The sequence below is a fragment of the Brachypodium distachyon genome, chromosome 2 (assembly GCF_000005505.3).
Source record: "Brachypodium distachyon strain Bd21 chromosome 2, Brachypodium_distachyon_v3.0, whole genome shotgun sequence".
Classification (NCBI taxonomy): Eukaryota; Viridiplantae; Streptophyta; class Magnoliopsida; order Poales; family Poaceae; genus Brachypodium; species Brachypodium distachyon.
The window spans coordinates 12,144,849-12,164,201 of NC_016132.3; the positions used below are offsets into that span (position 1 = coordinate 12,144,849).

The 19,353-nt window shown below is 55.5% G+C and overlaps 1 protein-coding gene across 1 annotated transcript; it reads left to right on the top strand.

Moving 5' to 3' along the window:
• The first annotated feature begins 14,595 nt into the window (after positions 1 to 14,595).
• Positions 14,596 to 19,285, top strand: LOC100827882 (sec-independent protein translocase protein TATC, chloroplastic). Its single transcript, XM_010232617.3, has 4 exons — positions 14,596 to 14,950; positions 16,336 to 16,628; positions 17,817 to 18,107; positions 18,884 to 19,285. Exons 1-4 carry the CDS (start codon positions 14,695 to 14,697, stop codon positions 19,091 to 19,093), a joined length of 1,050 nt encoding a protein of 349 aa, XP_010230919.1. The 5' UTR covers positions 14,596 to 14,694; the 3' UTR covers positions 19,094 to 19,285.
• Positions 19,286 to 19,353: the final 68 nt, after the last annotated feature.

Here is a 19,353-nt window from a genome sequence, read left to right on the forward strand (position 1 = left end):
TTTGGAAGGCCCCAAACTATCATAAACACACTGCTATCCAGTATACCTTGCCCCTGTCCTTTTGTTTTTCATTAGATATTTCTGGAAGTGAGTGACAGCAACAAAAACAACATACATGTATTGTTGATATATCTTCTCTCTCAACTATTTCCTCCTATGGCAGATTCACCCTCACTTCCACTTCCAATTTTATACCTTGATCAATTCAGCCCACTGCTCATCGTCAGCTATTATGGTCTGTGTTTCTTCATTCCATCCAAGTCCAAATGCCTTCAATTTGTAGAACACCCATGCCGAATAAATAGCCTTCAAATCGTCCCAACGATTTTTCAGCTGCCTTCTTTCATAGTTTCTTCCTGTCTGAGCATTGACATCTGCCACTAAGTTCTTGTAGTCGGTAGCACTCAAGAATTTGGTTGGCCTATTTCCAAGATGAACTTGTTTCGCGACGCACTCACAAAAAATTCTAGCCGCGATAGCATCTTCACAGGTTCCATCTAGACAGTTTATATTGTATCCCATATATACATCAAAGAACAGTGAGCATTTAGACAAAAAAGTTGCACATGTACACATCAACATGAGTGCCAATCACTGGAAATTATGCTCATTTCGCACTAATACATTGACAAAGCTACCAACAAAAGCACAAAAAAATCTCCATTTTCAGAAACATCACTAGATGTGCAGAGGGAACAGGGGGAGGGGGCAGGGAAGCCAGCTGCTCTCTTACCTTGGTAGTGTGGAGCTGGGCGTCGGGGGCGGCCGAGCGTGGCGTGGAGGCCAGCAGAGCAGGAGCGTCAGGCGTGGGGGCGGCGGAGCGGGGCGTCGGGGCCGGCAAAGCAGCGGCGGGGCGTGGCGGAGCCGGCAGAAGCACGATGGTCGGCCGACGGCGCCGGTGAGGGGAGCCCGAAGAACCCTAGTTCACCATCTTGAGAGGAGAGAGGAGTCTTCGGGTGGCCGGGTGGGTTGCTTTGCTTCGGGATGTGGCTGGGGAGAGGAGAAACAAAGCACGGAACCGTATTGTGGCATTTTGGACATTACATGTGGTTTGGTGGGACGGTGCAGTTTTGGGCTAGTAAATGGTCAGTTTTGGAGCTACATCCGGTTGGAAGACCCCTTGCCCATATCGCAGCTTCGGTCACTAGTTCATTTTTGAGGAGCGCTCCATGGGATCCGTTGCTAGAATCTGGGCCAAAAATTGTTGTTTGTTTGGGCTCCAGCTTCTGTGGCCTGTGTCGTCGCTCGGTGCTTCGACACCGGGGGCGTGCGGCCACGTCCCCCTTTTAGGTTCGGTAGGGGCGTCTGCGGCGGAGACCCGGTGATCGCCGGCACGGCCGATGAGGCCCTACGGGGCCGGTGAGACAGAATGCTAAGGGTGCGTGCGGGTACAAGAACAAGTGCACACACGTTTTTTACCCAGGTTCGGGCCACCCGGAGGTGTAAAACCCTACGTCCTGCCTGTCTGAACTGATATTGATTGCGGGTGAAACGTTTACAAGTTGCCGGGCCAGTTCCCGGACTTCCTCTCCATGTCTAAGTACCCCTTACTGCACTCTGCTGGCTGTCTACTGGAACCAACTGACCAACTCACTAACCTACCAACTGTCCAACCTCCTCACCGTCTAACCCCTTTGACCGTTAGCATGGGTCCTCCTTTTATACACAAGGGGATGCCACACGTGCCACGGTGCATGAGCTACAAGTGTCTAATGGGGAGGCATGCAACTTCCCCCGTGAGTTGGTGGCATGCATGGGTGCCACCTCCGCTGCTAGGGGCCTAAGACCCTAGGGTAGGATTGGACAACCACTGTTCCTTGGATCGGACAGGTAACTACTCGTCGGTCGGCTCGTTTACTAAGCCGCATGCCTTACTCCTTGCCTTGCTGGGATCGCGCGTCCCGCGCCCGCCACGCGCCCGCGTGGCGCTGTCCACTGGGCCCCATGACCCGAGGCAGGGGCACGTGCCCGGGAACCTCCAGTCCCCGCAAGTCGACCCCAGGAAGCACTCGGGCCCAGCGCACCCGGGAACCTCCTCCCGGGAAGCAGCTTCCCGGGAGGTGCCCGAGCGGGAATATTCCCCGAAGCCCCGCTAGCCCCTTTCGAACTGGTAGCTTGCCGGGGAGCTCACAGACGCTCCCCGGGATGAGACCTTCCCGGGAACCCGGGATAGGGGGACCACGCGTCGCGCAGCGGTGGTACCCCGGGTGCCACGGGTGCGGCAGCAGAGGATGCCGTCGGCGCCGTGACGGCTCCTGGAGATGCGCCCAAAGCCGCGGACGTGGTAGGCACGGGCTCACCTGTCGCCCAACAGGAGGCAACGCTTGCCGGGAGCGGGGAGCCCTCTCCAACCCCGGTGTCCCCGAGCGCAGGCGCGGGGGAAGGTTCCGGGGAAGGATGGCAAGACCCCCGGGAGCAAGTTGGCGATCCCGCGTCCAGTCCCACTTCGGCAGCAGGGGCTTCTTCATCCTCGGGGGCTCTCCCCGGCACCGACCTTGGCACCCTTGCGGGGGTCGCTTGGAACCCCCTTACGTGGGATCCAAGTGTCTTTGAGCGGGGGCACCGGTTCCTGGACGCCGTCTGGGACTAGCAGTTCGCCTTCGTCACCTCCTACAACGAGGTGAGGAAGCGCCACACCGCCGTCAAGAATCAACTCGGCGAGATGTGGGAGGCCGTGGAGAGATAGCGGCACGAACTCTCCCGGCTGCGCGAGGAGGCGCGCCTCGCCGAAGAGGAGGCGCGGCTAGCCCGGCAAGCCCTGGAGGCTGCACGGGAGCCGGTAGTCCCGGAGGCCGAGCTTTAATCGGCAACTGCAGGTCCAGCGCGCGGAGCTCCAGGGAAGGGTCGACACGATGGCGGCTACTCTCGAAGCGTCCCGGGAGGAGCATGCTGAGGTGCTCGCGACGGCCCAGGCACGGCTGGACGAGAAGAGCGAGTTGATCGCCAACTACCGCGGTGAAATCCAAGGCCTCCGCGTCCTGATGGAGGTGCAGGTCAAGGCTGCCGAGGATGTGGCGAGAGCGGCAGCTCAGCATGAGGCCGAGCTCAACTCCGCCAAAGGCAGAGCGGCCGGGCTTGAGGACGAGTTGGCCGCCGTCCGGGAAGAGCTTGCCAAGGCCGGCGAGGCCAACGCGACATAGGCCTTAGAGCTTGAGAAGCTGGAGGGCCGCGTCAGCAAGGCCAAGAAGGCCGCGCAAGATACCCGACTCCATCAGGGCACGCTGATCGGGCAGCGGCAGCTCGAGATGGAGAAGCTGGCGAAGATCGCCCAGTCGCTGCGCGACCTGCTGCCCAAGTTCGAGCTGCAGGCGGGGGAGGTGGACGGCACGGACGGCACGACGCTGATCCCCTTCTTCTCCAACTTGGTGGGGAAGCTCGGGGCGCTCGATATCTGGATCGCCAAGTATGGCGCCAACGAAGTCGCCAACTGCGCTCGGAAGGTTGCCGGGACAATCCTCCGGCGGATTCATCTCCAGGACCCGGAATTCCCCTTCGAGTCCCTGCTGGATGCTTGGTCCGACAGCGAGGACGAGCCCACACACACCCAAGCAGTGCGCAAGTTTGTTGACGAGGTCGTCGAGCGGATGCAGATGAAGCCGGAGCCTGATCCCCCCGTCGACCCCCCGGCCGAAGACGGCGACAACTAGTTGCCGCAGCCCCCAGCCGTGCTCGTTGCTTCCACTGTACCTTCTTCTGTTTGTTTTCCCTGCAGTATGGCGCTTAGCGCCGTTTGAACAATGACCTTTTGATCAGTCCATGTAATCGTTCGGTACTTAATCAATCAAGCTTGTTAATTTGCTCAATTTTTGTCCCTCGTTCCCGAGGCTGCTCGCGGGGTGGTTCCCTTAGCCTTTGCGTGCTTGGCCTTGTGTTGCCGGGGACTAGCACGCCCCACCCCTGACCAGACCAGGGACCCGAGACGGACCCGTGGTGCCGACCTGGGGCCAAGCGGTAGGCGGCAAGCCACTTCACTTGCGAGGTAACTACTCCAAGCCCTCCCGGGACAAACCCGGGAGCCACATGGGGAGCGCACTCCCCCCGCAAGTGTCCTCCTCACACCCCGGCCACGCGCAGGTTCCGGGACCACACTTGGCGAAGCAGCGCTAACTCTTAGTTGAGTAAACTTTTCGACAAGTTCGCTGTTCCTGATGCTGTCTGACAGGGTGGCCCCTTTTAGCCTTCGCGTATTTTGCCTTGTGTTGTGGGGGACTCGCGCGTGCCCCACCCTTGACCAGACCAGGGACCCGGGACAGACCCGTGGTGCCAACCTGGGGGCAAGCGGTAGCGGGGAGCCACTCCGCTTGCGGGGTAGCTACTCCAAGCCGTGCCCCTCCGAGACGGACCCGCAAAGCCACACGGGGAGCGCACTCCCCCCGCAAGCGTCCCTTTTCACACTCCGGCTACGTGCGGGACTCGGGGTCGCACCCAGCGAGACAGTGCTCAGTTTTGTTCAGCTCTTAGCGAATTCAGCGTTCATGTTTAGATACTTAGCTTTTCCGTTCGGTCCAATGTCTCGTGACGCTCGGCGGTAGAGTGCAGACAGGGCACTGCCTTGGTAGGAAACCACCTTGTGTACCTGCTCAAGGGAAACGATCTCTGAGGGATGCGGCGGGAGCGCGGGGGCAGGATCGCCACCAGAGGCAACTGCCGCCGACGATGCTACCACCACGCTCACGCGGCAACCCTCGCCTTCAGGGGCGGACCCTGGCTTTCAGGGAAGAACCCTGGCTTAGGAGGACTCCGCCCTGGGAGTAGCCGCGAGACGGCTATAACGTCCTCGCCGCCGGCTTCGCCGCACCCCGAACGGCAGGCACGGGTGGCGAGGAAATTATAGCCTCCCAGCGACAGCACCCGCAACTGGGGAGACCTGGTTTTTTTTTTTGGAGAACTCGTCCCAAGGGAGGTGACGGCCCTTGTTACCCGGAAGCAAAACTGCTCGAGGGCCGCGGCAGGGATGCGGTGATGGGCCGGAATGGGCGACGAGCGCCGGCACCGGCACCATCACAGCGTCCTCGCAATGACCCGCGCCCGAAAAAGGCCCTCTCAAAGGGAATGCGGCCGGGTCTCTATGATAATGCACCCATCGGCGCAAGGCACGGATGGCACGCACTACCATAGAGTCTCCGCGGTAGCCCCTGCTCCTTGCGGAGGTGGCGGCAAGGGCACTGTGGCAATGCACCCCGTCGGCGCTGGACGCTGAGGGGATGCACCCCCACAGTGCCTCTGCGGCGACCCTCGCCCAGGAGCCGCCCCCGTGAGGAAGCGCAGCAGGGGCACAACGGCAGTGCACCCGTCGGCGCAGGACGCAGATGGCATGCTCTTCCATCGTGCCTTTGTAGCATCCCTCGGGGCTGGCTCGATGGGGTGATGCAGCAGGGGCGCGATGGCAGCGAACCCGCCGGCGCTAGGCGCAGGCGGGAAGCACCACCTCCGCGCCTCCGTGGCACCACCCGCCCTAACGGCCCCGAACTCGGCTTCGCTCTGAGCCGTTCCACGGTTGGGGCGCGCCTTTTATAGGTGCGGGAGGGAGGTTGGCCACAACGCGCGACGGACCCGCGCAGCACCGTGGCGCCCTTCCCTCGAACACGGCGTAGTTTCCGCCGCCATGCTTACCGGATAACCGCGGCACACGTGGCGGCAACCTGTCAACTCAGAAGCCTCAGAGTGCGGTGAACCCCTTGTGTGGCGGTCCTCTCGCACCACAAGGCACCGGTGTATGGTGCGACCCGTGGGCAGCTCACGGGCACCACAGCGTAAAAGATTCCACCCTTTCCTGCAGGTCAGACTCTTACCAGGCCCGAGGTGCTGCAATGTTTTTTCGAAACTTACGAAAACAAGCAACACAGGTAGATCAGATAAATCCCTCCTGCTTCCCAGCCCTCGGGCACAAAGGGGTCGATGCCAAACTTGGACGTGAGCATTTCCTTTCCCAGGCGCAGTGACTGCACGGTGCAAGCTGCGGGAGGCCCGGCAACTGCACGTCCAGTGATGCACGTTGCGGGAAGCCCGCCAACGGCATGTCCAGTGATGCACGTTGCGGGAAGCCCGCCAACAGCATGGCCCGTGCCGGAACGATCCGGCAACGGGTTTTCCTTTTGGGGCCACGGCAGCCCCTTGCTCACAACCAAGTATAGAACGACACCTTTGGGCACTTAAAGCAGGAGGCAAAAGAGGGGAAAACAGGCGAATGAACAAGGCAAAACCAAAGCTCGGGGGCGAAACACTTATCTTTATTCACGATTAACTAGCGGTTTACACACGGGGGCTGCCCGGTTACACTAGTTCGAGAGGTATGCATTGGAGGCATCACCTGAGGGTCGGGCTCCGCCGCTTCACGGGTAGAACTTGCGCAAGTGCTCAATATTCCAGCTATTGGGCACCGGCAAGCCGTCTTCGGTTTCCAGGCGGACAGCCCCGGCCTGGTCACCTGCGCCACCCGGAAGGGGCCCTCCCATTTCGGAGTCAACTTGTTCCCGGCCTTCGTTCCTTGTATCCGGCGCAGGACAAGGTCTCCGTTCTCGAGCCCCCGGGGACGGACTCGCCTGTCGTGATAACGACAGAGTCCCTGCTGGTAGCGCACAGCTCGCACAGCAGCCCGGCATCGAAGCTCTTCGATGAAGTTTAGATCATCGACCCTTTGCTCGTGTTGGCTGGTGTCGCCGTACGCGCGTACTTGGGGAGATCCGTACTTGAGCTCGAGGGGCAGCAGTCCGGACGGACCACAGCATGGGCTGGAGTTCTTCGATCCAGTGCTTCCCGTGGCCTTTGAGCTTGTCAAAGGTTCTCGTCTTGAGCCCCCCCAGCACCTCTGCGTTGGCTCGCTCCGCCTGTCCGTGGCTCCTCGGGTGAGCGACGGACGCGAAGCGCAGCTTAGTGCCCATGTCTTCACAGTAGGCTTGAAACGCCACGCTCGTGAATTGCGTGCCGTTATCGGTGATGATGCTGTTAGGAACACCAAACCGGCATACAATGCCCTTGAAGAACTTGATGGCCGCCTGGGCGGTCACCTTCCGCACTGGTTCCACCTCCACCCATTTGGAGAACTTGTCGATGGCCACGAACAAATATTCGTAACCGCCAACCGCCCTTGGTAGCTTGCCGACGATGTCCAGCCCCCAGACCGCGAAAGGCCATGAGGATGGAATGACATGCAGGGCCTGCGCCGGTTGGTTGCTCTTCTTTGAGTGGAACTGGCACGCCTCGCACGTCCTCACCAGCCGATCTGCGTCGGCCAAGGCCGTGGGCCAGTAGAAGCCATGCCGGAAAGCCTTGCCGGCTAGAGCCCGGGAGGCCACATGGTGTGAACATGTGCCTCGATGTATGTCCTCCAACAGTGCGCACCCTTCTTCCTTCAGCACGCAGATGAGTTTGACACCATTCGCACGCCTACGATAGATGTTAACATCTACCACAGTGTACATCTTGGCTTGCCGCGCTATACGCTCCGCGGCAACGTCATCCTCCGGGAGAGCCTCCCCTTTTAAATAGCGGGCAATTTCTTCCGCCCAGGGGGGAATCCCCCTGCCAACGCATGCTGCCATATCCGCGGCATGGACCCCTGCTGATGCAGGGGTTCCTTCGGTTGCCGGAGGGGCGTCCCCGGCAGCCGGCTGGGGAGCGACTGAAGGAGCCACTTGATTCTGGCAGAACACCCCTGCCGGAGGCTTCCGGCATTCTGCTGCCATCTTGGCCAACTCGTCGGCAGTGAAGTTATCGTTCCGCTTGACGTGCTCGAAGCGCAAACCTTTGAACTTTCGTTCCAGCTTGCGTACCACCTCCACGTACGGCGGCATTTGGGGGCAGTCATAGTCCTTGTTCACCTGGTTGATCATGAGCTGGGAATCGCCGCGAACAACCAGGTGCTTGATGTCGAGGGCAACCGCTACCCGCAACCCGGCAAGCAGGCCCTCGTACTCCGCCGTGTTGTTGGTGGAGTTGGTGAAGTCGAGTTGAACAGCGAACCGCAACTGGTCCCCTGTTGGTGACTCGATGACGACCCCGGCCCCCGCTCCCTGAAGACTGAACGCACCGTCGAAGTAGAGGACCCAGTGGCCCTCATCCAGCTTGCCGGGAAGGCTGGTCTCCGGCTCGCTTTCTTCTACGCCCGTAGATGTCCATTCCGCGACGAAGTCTGCCAGGGCCGTACTCTTAATGCTTTTGGAGTTGGTGAAGCGGAGGTCGAATTCTGACAGCTCCATCCTCCACTCGGCCACCCTCCCGGTGGCTTCACGATTGGTGAGGGCTCGCTCGAGGCAGAACCTGGACACCACCGTGACACGGTGCACCTGGAAGTAGTGGTGCAGCTTGCGGGACACAAGGAGAATCTCCAGAAGTAGCTTCTGTACTTGAGGGTACCTTGTCCGCGCGTCGTGCAGCACCGTCCTAACGAAGTACACCGGGCGCTGCACCGACCGCTTCCGCGGTGCCAAGGTTGTCGACTCAGGGGCGGTCCCCGGGTCTAAGGTGGTTGCCGGAGGCCACTCAGCCCCCTGCCCTGCCGCCCCAGTCCCCGGGACGTCCTCCTCCCTCTCGGCAACCAGCACCGAGCTGACCACCTGGTCAGTCGCCGCTAGGTAGAGTAGCAGCGGCTCGCCCAGCTTGGGAGCGACGAGGGAGGGCGGCGACCTCAGGTACTGCTTGAGTTCCTGGAACGTCGCCTCGGCCTCGGGGGTCCAGTCGACTGGACCCTTCTTCTTCATTACCCGGAAGAAAGGCAAGGAGCCTGGAGACGAAACGTCCCAGCGCGGCAACACAGCCGTTGAGGCGCTGGACATCTTTCACCTTGCGGGGGGCCTCCATCTTCTCGATGGCTTCTATTTTGGTCGGGTTGGCCTGTATCCCCCGGTGTGAAACCAAGAAACCCAGAAGCTGCCCGGAGTTGACACCGAAGGTGCACTTATCAGGATTCAGCTTGAGCTTGATCCTGCGGAGGTTGTCAAACGTCTCCCGCAGGTCATCAACCAGCGAGTCCCTACGCTTCGATTTGATGACGATGTCGTCCATGTAGGCCTCCACGTTGCGGCCTAGTTGGGGCCCCAAACATTCGCGCAGGGCGCGCTGGAATGTGGAGCCCGTGTTCTTCAACCCGAAAGGCATGCATGTATAGCAATAACAGCCAACCGGGGTGATGAACGTTGTCTTTTCCTCATCCTCGACCGCCATCTTGACTTGATGGTAGCTGGAGAAAGCATCCAAAAAACTCAACAAGTCACAACCAGCGGTAGAATCAACTATCTGGTCGATACAGGGTACAGGGAAGGGATCCTTGGGGCATGCACGATTAAGATCGGTAAAATCCACGCACATGCGAAGTTTATTCCCTTCTTTAGGCACTACTACAGGGTTAGCCAGCCAAGTGGGGTACAAAACTTCCCTGATCGCCCCGGCAGCCCTGAGCTTGCCCACCTCTTGCTTGATGAAATCTTTTCGCTCTTGTGCTTGCCGCCAGATCTTCTGCTTGACGGGGTGCGCATCCGGGCGCACCGCGAGCCGATGCTCAATCACCTCCCTGGGGACTCCGGGAAGGTTCGACGGTTCCCAGGCGAACACGTCAGCCTTATCCCGGAGGAAGGTGACGAGGGCGCTTTCCTATTCGGCGGTCAGGTTCGCACCGACGGTAACGGTGCGCTCCTTGTCGCCGACTTGGAGGGCAGCTTCTTCACTTTGGCGGCCTCCTCCCGGAGCCCTTGCCCCTTACCGGGGCGCGAGCTCGAGCCTGCGCCTCCCCCAGCAAGCCCTTGCGGGTGGCGCGGGCCTTCTTCGTTGTCAGAGCATCACCCGGCAAGGCGTCGCCCTCGACAACACCCTCGTCGCCGGCGTCAGTTGCAGCAGCGGCCCGGACGACCTCGCCAACGCACCAAGCTGCGTCTTTGAGATCGCACCTGATGGAGAGGACTCCGTAGACGGACGGCATCTTCATCACGCCATAGGCGCAGTGCGTAGCCGCCATAAACTTGATCAGCGCCGGCCGACCAAGGATCCCGTTGTAGGGCAACGGGGTATGCACCACGTCGAACACTATGTGCTCGGTCCTGAACGCTTCCCGGGACCCGAAGGTGACCGGCAGCGTGATGCGTCCCAGTGGGCGCACGATCCCGGGGTTCACCCCCCGGAACGGTTCGGTGGGCTTCAGCTGCTCCATCGGCAGCTGGAGCTTTTCCACCAGCCTGGCGGACAGGAGGTTAAGCCCCGCTCCGTTGTCCACCAGCACCTTGGTCACCGTCATATTGCTAATGATCGGCGAGACGGCGAAGGGTATTACCCCGGAACCCAACTGTCGCGCTGGGTGATCGTCGGCGCTGAAGGTGATCGGCACATGCGACCACCTCAGCGGCTGCTGCGGCTCCGCATCCGGCAACAGTGCGCACACGTCGCGGGTGAGGCGCTTCACCGCGGCGTGCGATGGGAGAGCGTAAGCTCCCCCATGAATGCAGGCGACGCCACGAGGCTCCTGGAAGCCCGGTTCGTCGCCGCCGGTATAGTCGGACTCAGCGCGTGCCCTGTCGCGTCCCCGAGGAGGACGTTCCCGCCCAGCGAGGGGCTGGCCGCGGCCCCCTTGGGGTTCACTCCTACCGGTGCCCCCGCCGGCCGGCCTTGGACCCGCTCTGGGGTCGTTCGAGCAATCTCGGGAGAGATGCCCGATGTCGCCACAATTGAAGCAGGCGCCGGCGGCGCGGCGCTCCTCGTGGTGCTGCTCCCGCCGCTGCTTGATCCCTTGCAGAACGCGGCAACTCTGTGCGTCGTGGGTAAAGTTTTTGTGGATGGGGCAGCGGGGCGCGTCGCCCTGCTTCCCGCCAGACTCTCCACCCGGCGAGGCCTTCTTCGCGGGCCTCGCGGCAGGAGCCCCCGAGTCCGCAGCGAGGACTTGCTTCCCGCTGCGCTTGCGGGAACCCTTCTTCTGCGAGCCCTCGCCAGGGCTCGCGGCACCCTGGGCTGCCAGCTCGGGCGCTAGGCGCCCTTCCTCGGCCATGGCGCATTTGTGCGCCAAGGCGTACAAGTCCCGCGTCGTCCAGATCTGATGCGTGCTCAGCTTCTCGCGCATCTTGGGATCGCGGACGTTGATGGCGAAGGTGTTGATAATGGCGGCCGCCTCCGCCTCCAGGATGGAATAGGAGAGGTTGGAGAAGCGGTTGACGAAGGCCCGCAACGTCTCTCCCGGTTTTTGCACGATAGTGTGCAGCTCCGCCATGGTTCCCGGGCGCTTATAGCCGCCCTGGAACGCGCTCACGAACTGCTTGCACATGTCTGCCCAAGTGGCGACGGACCCGGCGGGCAGGTTGAGCAACCAGGTTCGCGCTGATCCCTTCAGGACCATCGGGAACCAGTTCGCCCTGACCTTGTCATCGGCGCCGATGGCATGCATGGCCAACGTGTAGGTCAGGAGGAAATCTTTGGGGTTAGCGGTCCCGTCGTACGTTCCGAGCGCGGGCGCTCGGAACTTACGGGGCCACGCCACCCGCCGCAGCTCGCGCGTGAACGCGGTACAGCCGTCCTCGGGGCCCATGGGAGCGTCTTCCTGCTCCTGTGGGCGCTGGCGCTCCACCTCGCGCCTGCGCCGGCTGGCGCAGATCCTCCTGCTGGCGGGCATTCAAGATGCCACGCGCATCGCCCCCTGGGACGGTGGGTGATGAGTTCGAGGACCCCTCCGGGCCCCCGTCTACCTGGCCCCGCTGAGGAGGGGGAGGGTTCTCCCCCTGTCGCGAGGCGGGTGGCGCATCTCCGCGCTCCAGGTTCTGCCCGTGGCCAGAGCCTACCGGGGCGCCCTCGCCTTGTGGCTGCTAGGCGGCCAGGTCGAGAAGCGCTTCCAACTCCTCGCCCCACGTCTCGTGCGCCGGCGTGCCCTGCTGCGGCTCGTACCGCACCATGACGCGTGCGGCGACGATGGCTTCAGCCGGGGTTCGCACGGGGGGCAACCGGTTTCCTGAACGGCTGCTTCCCGCCCTGGCCCCGGACGCCTCTGGGTCTGGAGGGTGCGAACCTCCAGGGGTCGCCCGTGACACGGCGTGCTCCGGGTGTCGCTGCCGCGGGGCGTCCTCGGGCCGCGACTCAACCCGTTGACTGGCCCGGGCGACGCCATGCGTGCTCGCCCGACTGCCCCCGGCACTGGCGGCAGCCGGTCCCCTCAGCCGATTGTCGGTCGACGGTCGGGGAGGCGGCGGGGGCAGCTGCGTTTGCTGCACCCTCGAGGCTCGGGATTCTCTTGAGCTCCCGACTCGGGTCGCACGTCGTGCGACCGCGTGTGCGCCGCTGGGGCCTCACGCGGGTCTATGCGGGAGTCACCAGCCCGCTTGGGGGGCATGGTGAAACGCTTACAAGTTGCCGGGCCAGTTCCCGGGCTTCCTCTCCATGTCTAAGTACCCCTTACTGCTCTCTGCTGGCTGTCTACTGGAACCAACTGACCAACTCACTAACCTACCAACTGTCCAACCTCCTCACCGTCTAACCCCTTTGACTGTTGGCATGGGTCCTCCTTTTATACACAAGGGGATGCCACATGTGCCATGGTGCATGAGCTACAAGTGTCTAACGGGGAGGCATGCAACTCCCCCGGTGAGTTGGTGGCATGCATGGGTGCCACCTCCGCTGCTAGGGGCCTAAGACCCTAGGGTAGGATTGGACAACCACTGTTCCTTGGATCGGACGGGTAACTACCCATCGATCGGCTCGTTTACTGAGCCGCGCGCCTTACTCCTTGCCTTGGTGGGACCGCGCGTCCCACGCCCGCCACGCGCCCGCGTGGCGCTGTCCACTGGGCCCCACGACCCGAGGCGGGGGCACGCGCCCGGGAACCTCCAGTCCCCGCAAGTCGACCCCGGGAAGCACCCGGGCCCAGCGCACCCGGGAACCTCCTCCCGGGAAGCAGCTTCCTGAGAGGTGCCCGAGCGGAATATTCCCGAAGCCCCGTTAGCCCCTTTCGGGCTGGTAGCTTGCCGGGGAGCTCACAGACGCTCCCCGGGATGAGACCTCCCGAGAACCCGGGATAGGGGGCCCACGCGTCGCGCGGCGGTGGTACCCCGGGTGCCACTGGTGCGACAGCCTGGAAGCTACGCCCAGACTCCGATCTCTTCAGTACTCATATGATCATCATGCACGTATGATTTTGTGTTTTCCCCAATTGAGATTAAGAACAGGAATGATCATAAGTTATTAATTGATTCATTATAGGATTATATCATGTTTATGCAGTGTGTAGCAAAAAAAGCTCAACCTTGCATACCAATTTTGAAAATCCTAGCTCCGCCCTTCCAGCTAGATTGCAAGCAGACTCCGATGATACCATGGAAAAAGGTATTGATAACACATTCCATGCTAGTATGGAAAGAACTGAATATGCAAGATTGTGGCCATTCCACCATTCTAATTGGTTGAAACTATCTTCGTGGGACCATGTCGTTGTTCAGATACTTCCCTAACTCCCCGCCATCTAAAAGCATAGGCGCGTGTGTTCGAATATATTGCACAAAACTCGGAGACTCACCAAAACCTAATGGTATTGTAGCATTTTCTGGATCATATTTGAAAGTGTGTACCATATGGTCGTGCGGGGTTTGTACCTAAGCGTGTTTTGTCGTGCCTTGGAGTCACCATCCTTCCTAGCATGGTCTTCATCGTTCCTCGCTAGGTGGTTGGTTCCTCCATTGCTCTACATGGACATCTCCTTCGTGCATCCTGGGTGGTTGCACCATCTTTCAACACGGTGCTCCCATCCGCCTCCTTCACTTCTATGGTAGTGAAGTGATCCCACACCGGCGAGATGTTCTTGCGACCCACTTTTGCACCGGTGGTGGTGCAGGAAGTGCTAGCACTAGTGGAATGGATATGATATTGTTGGCTAGGTTGCGTAAGGGGGATCGGCATTGCCACCGTCGATGAGAGGAGTCTGGGCGTAGCTTGGGATTTTGTTGGGGAACTGGTACCAAATGTGTGTTCCCCTTTTTTATAGCCAAATCCGAGCCCAAATGGGTCCCCAACGGCCAAAATTTTGAATTTTTTTTTGCCAAAAAGCTCCCTAAGGCTGAACGGGCCAAGAAAGGCCCCTCATGCTTGCTCCCTCCCATAACTAGCATCGCAATGTGCCCCTCTCTCTCTCTCTCTCCCTCCCTCAAGCGCGCCCCTCTCTCTCGCGCGCGCCCCCTCTCTCCTCCTGCACGCCCTCTCTCCACCCGCACCCCTCCTCTCTCCTGTTGCCACATGACTCCTGCCAGTTGGACCAAATTCAAATTAAACAGGCTACCAGGGCCTTGTGAGCCACCCATTAAACAGGTCGTGCCGTACCGGCCCTCAGGCTTGAGGCCGAGGACCAGGCACAACCCAAGCCGGGTTGCGGGTGGGCATGGCCCGTTTAATTTCATTCCGAGCCGGACCGTGCCAATGGACCGGGTCGCACGGTCAGACCTAGCTAGGTATAGGCCCATAGTCATTGGGTTTTTTTCCCTCAAATATATGGTGGATGGTCGGATGAAAATGGTTACAGTCCAAGGTGGTTTATTTATTTAATTTTAATTTTAATTTTGAGTGGATGCTCAATTTTGTTGTGTGGACCTGGAAATGGCACAAGCACATCCCAGCCCAGGCCCGGCCGACGAGACGCTTCACGCAACGAACACGCACGCAGAACTCACCGAAGCGAGCCACATAATTATCGCCTATCCGAGCTCCCGTTGCCTCCCAGTGCGGCAGCAGCAGCAGGAGACCATGGGAAGCGCGGGCGCGCTGCTCTCCCACCCGCCACCGCAGCTCGGCGGCATACTCCACCGCCGCCAGAGTCTCTCCCTTCCCCGCCTCGCCTCCTGCACGCCCGAGCCCCTCCACTGCCGCCGCCGGTACCTTCGCTGCTCCGCTGTTGACGGTAACAGCCGCGGGCAAGAGACGGATTCCCCAACGCCTCAAAGAGAGGAGTCTCCGTCGAGCGGTCTCGGCGCTGCCCTCAAGGATCCACTTCCAGGGCCTGGTACGCCCCTCTAACCTCTTCGCGTACCTCCTTGGTATCAGTGTTGTGCTGGAGTTGCCAAAGAGTTATATGGCCCTTTTTAGTTTAGTTGAAATCGCATGCTAAGAGCAAATAATAGGGGCTGAATGACTGATTGGAGGGTTTTAGAGGGTCAACAGTCCACTATCGTTTGGATCTTATGAGAAGATTCTGACCCAAAGAGAAATTGATTGTCCAAACTAAGGAGAGTGGATTATATGAATATGGGCGCACACCATATTGGTTAGTTGAGGCATCCGGAACTTCCAAAAACTACAGGGAAAAAACGTGGATACATGGCATGATATAAGATGTAAACCCCGCAAAATTTCCTCAAAATATACGGGCATTTGTAGCCTGCACACACCTCAGGAAAAGAAAAAACAAGAGTTAAATAGCTTAAACTGCGTCCCTATTCATTTAGCTCTTGTTTTTCTGTGCAGGCTAAAGTCACATGATTTTGAATCAAAATTTCCAGGTTCACACTGTGCAATATGCACTATGGTCTTGATTATTATTTTTTTCACTCTCAACTCGATATGGTCACATTTAGTATGCACTACGTTGTAGTTTAAGTTGTTTAACTCTTGATTTTTGTTGTGTAGGCCACAAATGGTCATATGTTATTGGATGGAAATTTTCAAATTCACATACTATATTATGCATTACATCCACATTTTTTTCATAACTTTTCAAAATTTCGGAGTGCCTCAACCTATATATTGTGTGCACCCTCCCATACTCATATTATCCACTCCGAGCAAAGGTTAAAATTGCATCGTGGGCTGATACTCATTTCATTTTCAACATTAGCACATGATATCAACAAAAGATAGAAAAAGGTTTCTTTGTTTTTTGTGCTGTCCGCAAACCATTAATACACTATTTTCCTAACTTGTTTGCGTGTTGTCAACTATCAGTGCATGTTCCACAGTGGCTGGTTTTTTTATTTGAATTTCCACCATGTCGCCATTGTATCAATGTTGGTAAATATAGCTCTCCAGTATCAGAATTTATCACTAAGATTTGAATAAGAAATATACATGAAAGAAAGAAAACAGCGTAATTTTGCGTAATAAAGCTATCATTAGAAAAATTATTGTTCGTCTGACTTTAAGTTGTGCCTCTAGTTCATTAGTGTTAACTGTTGTCATTTGGACAAGAAATGTTGTAGTTTATTAGCCCTACTTCAGCTTACTAGATAAGTATTATAGAAAAATCTATTTCATAATGCCCATTTCATATTTTGCTGGCTAACCTATTTATATTTTGTTTCTGTTACACGATGTCTTATTTCTTTTATTTTTATTTTGCCTTGGTGTAGTTTACTTCTAGAGTATGTGACAGCTCTATTTAACTTTGTACAGTTGAAAATGGTTCCTTTGGAGGTATCACGCAGGAAGAAGAGCAGAGTACTCTGTATAATTTTCTGTATCCAAGCAAAGAGCTACTTCCAGACGACAAGGAAATGAGTATATTTGATCATCTAGAGGAACTTCGTGAGAGGATATTTATATCAGTATTGGCTGTTGGAGTTTCCATACTTGGTTGTTTTGCTTTCTCCAAAGATATAATTAAGATTCTAGAAGCTCCTGTTAGTGTTCAGGGTGTCCGTTTTTTACAGCTCTCTCCTGGAGAATTTTTCTTTACGACATTGAAGGTGAATTTCTAGAAATACTCCCTCCGTTCCTGAAATTAGGGCGTATATTGTTTTCTTTGACCGAGCCTTTGACCAAGGATTACTCCATCGACGTATGACTTATGTGATACAAATCATAACTATAAACAAGTGCTTTTGAATACGAATACAATGATATCAATTTTATTTCACAAAAGTTATATATTAATAGACTAATTCTTGGTCAAAGGCTCGGTCAAAGGAAACAATATAGGCCTTAATTTAAGGAACAGAGGGAGTATAAAATAACACTCTTCATTTATGTATTTCTTGTATGTGGTGGTAAACCTCTAAGGCTTAGTCACCTTTGCTATTCCTGCATGCGTATGTCTCAGCCAGCGAGTCTATCTGGTGCAAAGCATATGGACTGAGAAATCCAATCATGTGTATCTCAATCATTTCCTCAATCTGCATACAAACACACTATCAACAGAAGCATCCTAAAGATTGAAACGATGAAACCTTCCCTCGCACGGTTGCAAGCTAAATACAAGTTCACTTGTTCACTTCTAGGAACCCATTTTCACATACCGTACAATGCAAAGATACAAGTAACCGGATTGGCCTATGTGCCTCCACAGAAGCAGGGAGGTTTTTTGAAGCTGAATGAGGGGTGGCAAGATTAGCGACAAGTGAAAGGGATTTAGGTTAAATTTCCAATGTGTGTGTGTGTGTGCTCAGATAGGTACACAATTGCAATACACGAAATTTGTTTGGTGCACTTGTTAATATGACAGAAAGTGGTGAATTTCATTCTAGAAACTACTGGACCATTTTGCTAGCTTGTGATGAAAACTAGCTAAATATACGCAATTAACTGAAAAGTAAATGTATAAGGTTGTAAATGTAACTCTGGCTTCTTCAAGAAATTGATCTGCAGTTTTTACGTTCATTATTCTATGTGGAGAAGGTGGCTAACTACGCAGAAAGACACAAACTACAAGCTGCTGCACACACTGGTCTATAAACTACTCTGAGGACTGTTGGATTTCATGTGGGACATTAGTCTATAGGCAAAAGAAGATAATGTATTTTTATATTATGGTCCTCCTTCTGTACTAGATGTTAATAACATGCACCCTTCCATATTTTACATTGTATTTATGCTTTATGGTGGCCATTATTAACAAAATTAACTGATGCTAATTTATTATTTTAAATGTTCTGCAGGTCTCTGGTTATTGTGGCCTTCTACTTGGAAGTCCTATCATTTTGTACGAGATCATTGCATTTGTTCTCCCAGGTTTAACAAAAGATGAACGGAAATTCCTAGGGCCCATTGTTTTGGGTTCTTCAGTTTTGTTCTACCTTGGCATTCTATTCTCCTACACGGTTCTTGCTCCTGCAGCATTGAACTTCTTCGTGAATTATGCAGAAGGGGCTGTTGAATCTATATGGTCAATAGACCAGTACTTTGAGTTCGTACTTGTGCTTCTGTTCAGCACAGGGTTATCTTTTCAGGTAAACAAATGACTATTGGTTCAAAATAGGATATGAAGACTGATCATGGAAATTTGTTCTCTGTTTATGATTGTACCAAATTAACCATTGAATCATATGGTTTCCCTGTCAAATTTGCACAGGCAAATGGTTCTGTAGCATATATTTTTCTGAGAGTCCACTTTAATGTAGACATAGTCCTACTAGGTAGATGGCAGAACCATGAAATGGTGCGTGACATTTCTACAGAAAATGCGGTCTTAACCACCAGTAGGTCGGAAGTAAGTCCATACTTGCAAGATTTATGTCTGGCAACAAAGTTCTTCGCAGAGTCTAGTTTATTATTTATGTTTTGAAACCTTATCCCATAAGTCAAATTTTTCATGAGCGATGATATGGACCATTGCATGAACAACTAAAGGAAGTAAATTGGAAAGATGAATGTGCATAACTTTTCTAATCATGTACGCTCCAGTCAGTAGCTGATTGGTGATTAGAAATTATTTGATACTCATGTATATCTGAGTACATTGTTATCTGATTATCCAACTGTATGTTGTTTTCCTTCCGCCTTTTTTCCCCATCTGCCCGCGAAAAACGCGGCCGCACTCCATACCGGAAACATAAACGGAGCTTGTTTTCCTTCCACCTTGTGCTGATAACCAAACAAATGATGTCAAAACAGCTCTTTGGTTTGAATTATCATAGAACGGCACAACGAATACATTAAATACAGAGAAGGAGAATTAACAAGAAATATCTCTTGGACCTTTACAATTTCCATTTTACTTTTGCAGGTGCCAGTGATCCAGCTGCTGCTGGGGCAAGTCGGATTGGTTTCCAGCGATCAAATGCTCTCGATCTGGAGGTATGTTGTTGTTGGTGCGGTGGTTGCTGCTGCTGTGCTTACGCCCTCGACTGATCCATTGACTCAGATGCTCTTGGCGGGTCCATTGCTTGGTCTGTACTTGGGTGGTGCATGGATGGTCAAGCTAACAGGGCGGTAACTGCAAAACATGTTTCAGTCGTTGGGTGTTGTACGAGTTTGTTAGCATCATAGCCATAGTGATTGTTGTCGACAGGACAGTCCCCATTGTAACATACCGTTGTATAAAATGAACTCGGCTCTTTTTTTTTGAAAGTGATGAACTCGGCTCTTTTGTTCATTAAAAAAAGGAAAAACAATGATATTGTTGTAAGGGAGAAAAATTGGCTCTACTCAAGGGGCTCTCTCCTACGAACGGATTGACAAATGTGACAAAACAAA

Excerpts from the sequence above, each read along its gene's own strand:
- LOC100827882 (XM_010232617.3), top strand. The coding sequence starts at position 14,695 with ATGGGAAGCGCGGGCGCGCTGCTCTCCCACCCGCCACCGCAGCTCGGC. Across the intron at positions 14,951-16,335 it reads GGATCCACTTCCAGGGCCTG|TTGAAAATGGTTCCTTTGGA; the intron begins GTACGCCCCTCT and ends AACTTTGTACAG. Across the intron at positions 16,629-17,816 it reads TTTTCTTTACGACATTGAAG|GTCTCTGGTTATTGTGGCCT; the intron begins GTGAATTTCTAG and ends AATGTTCTGCAG.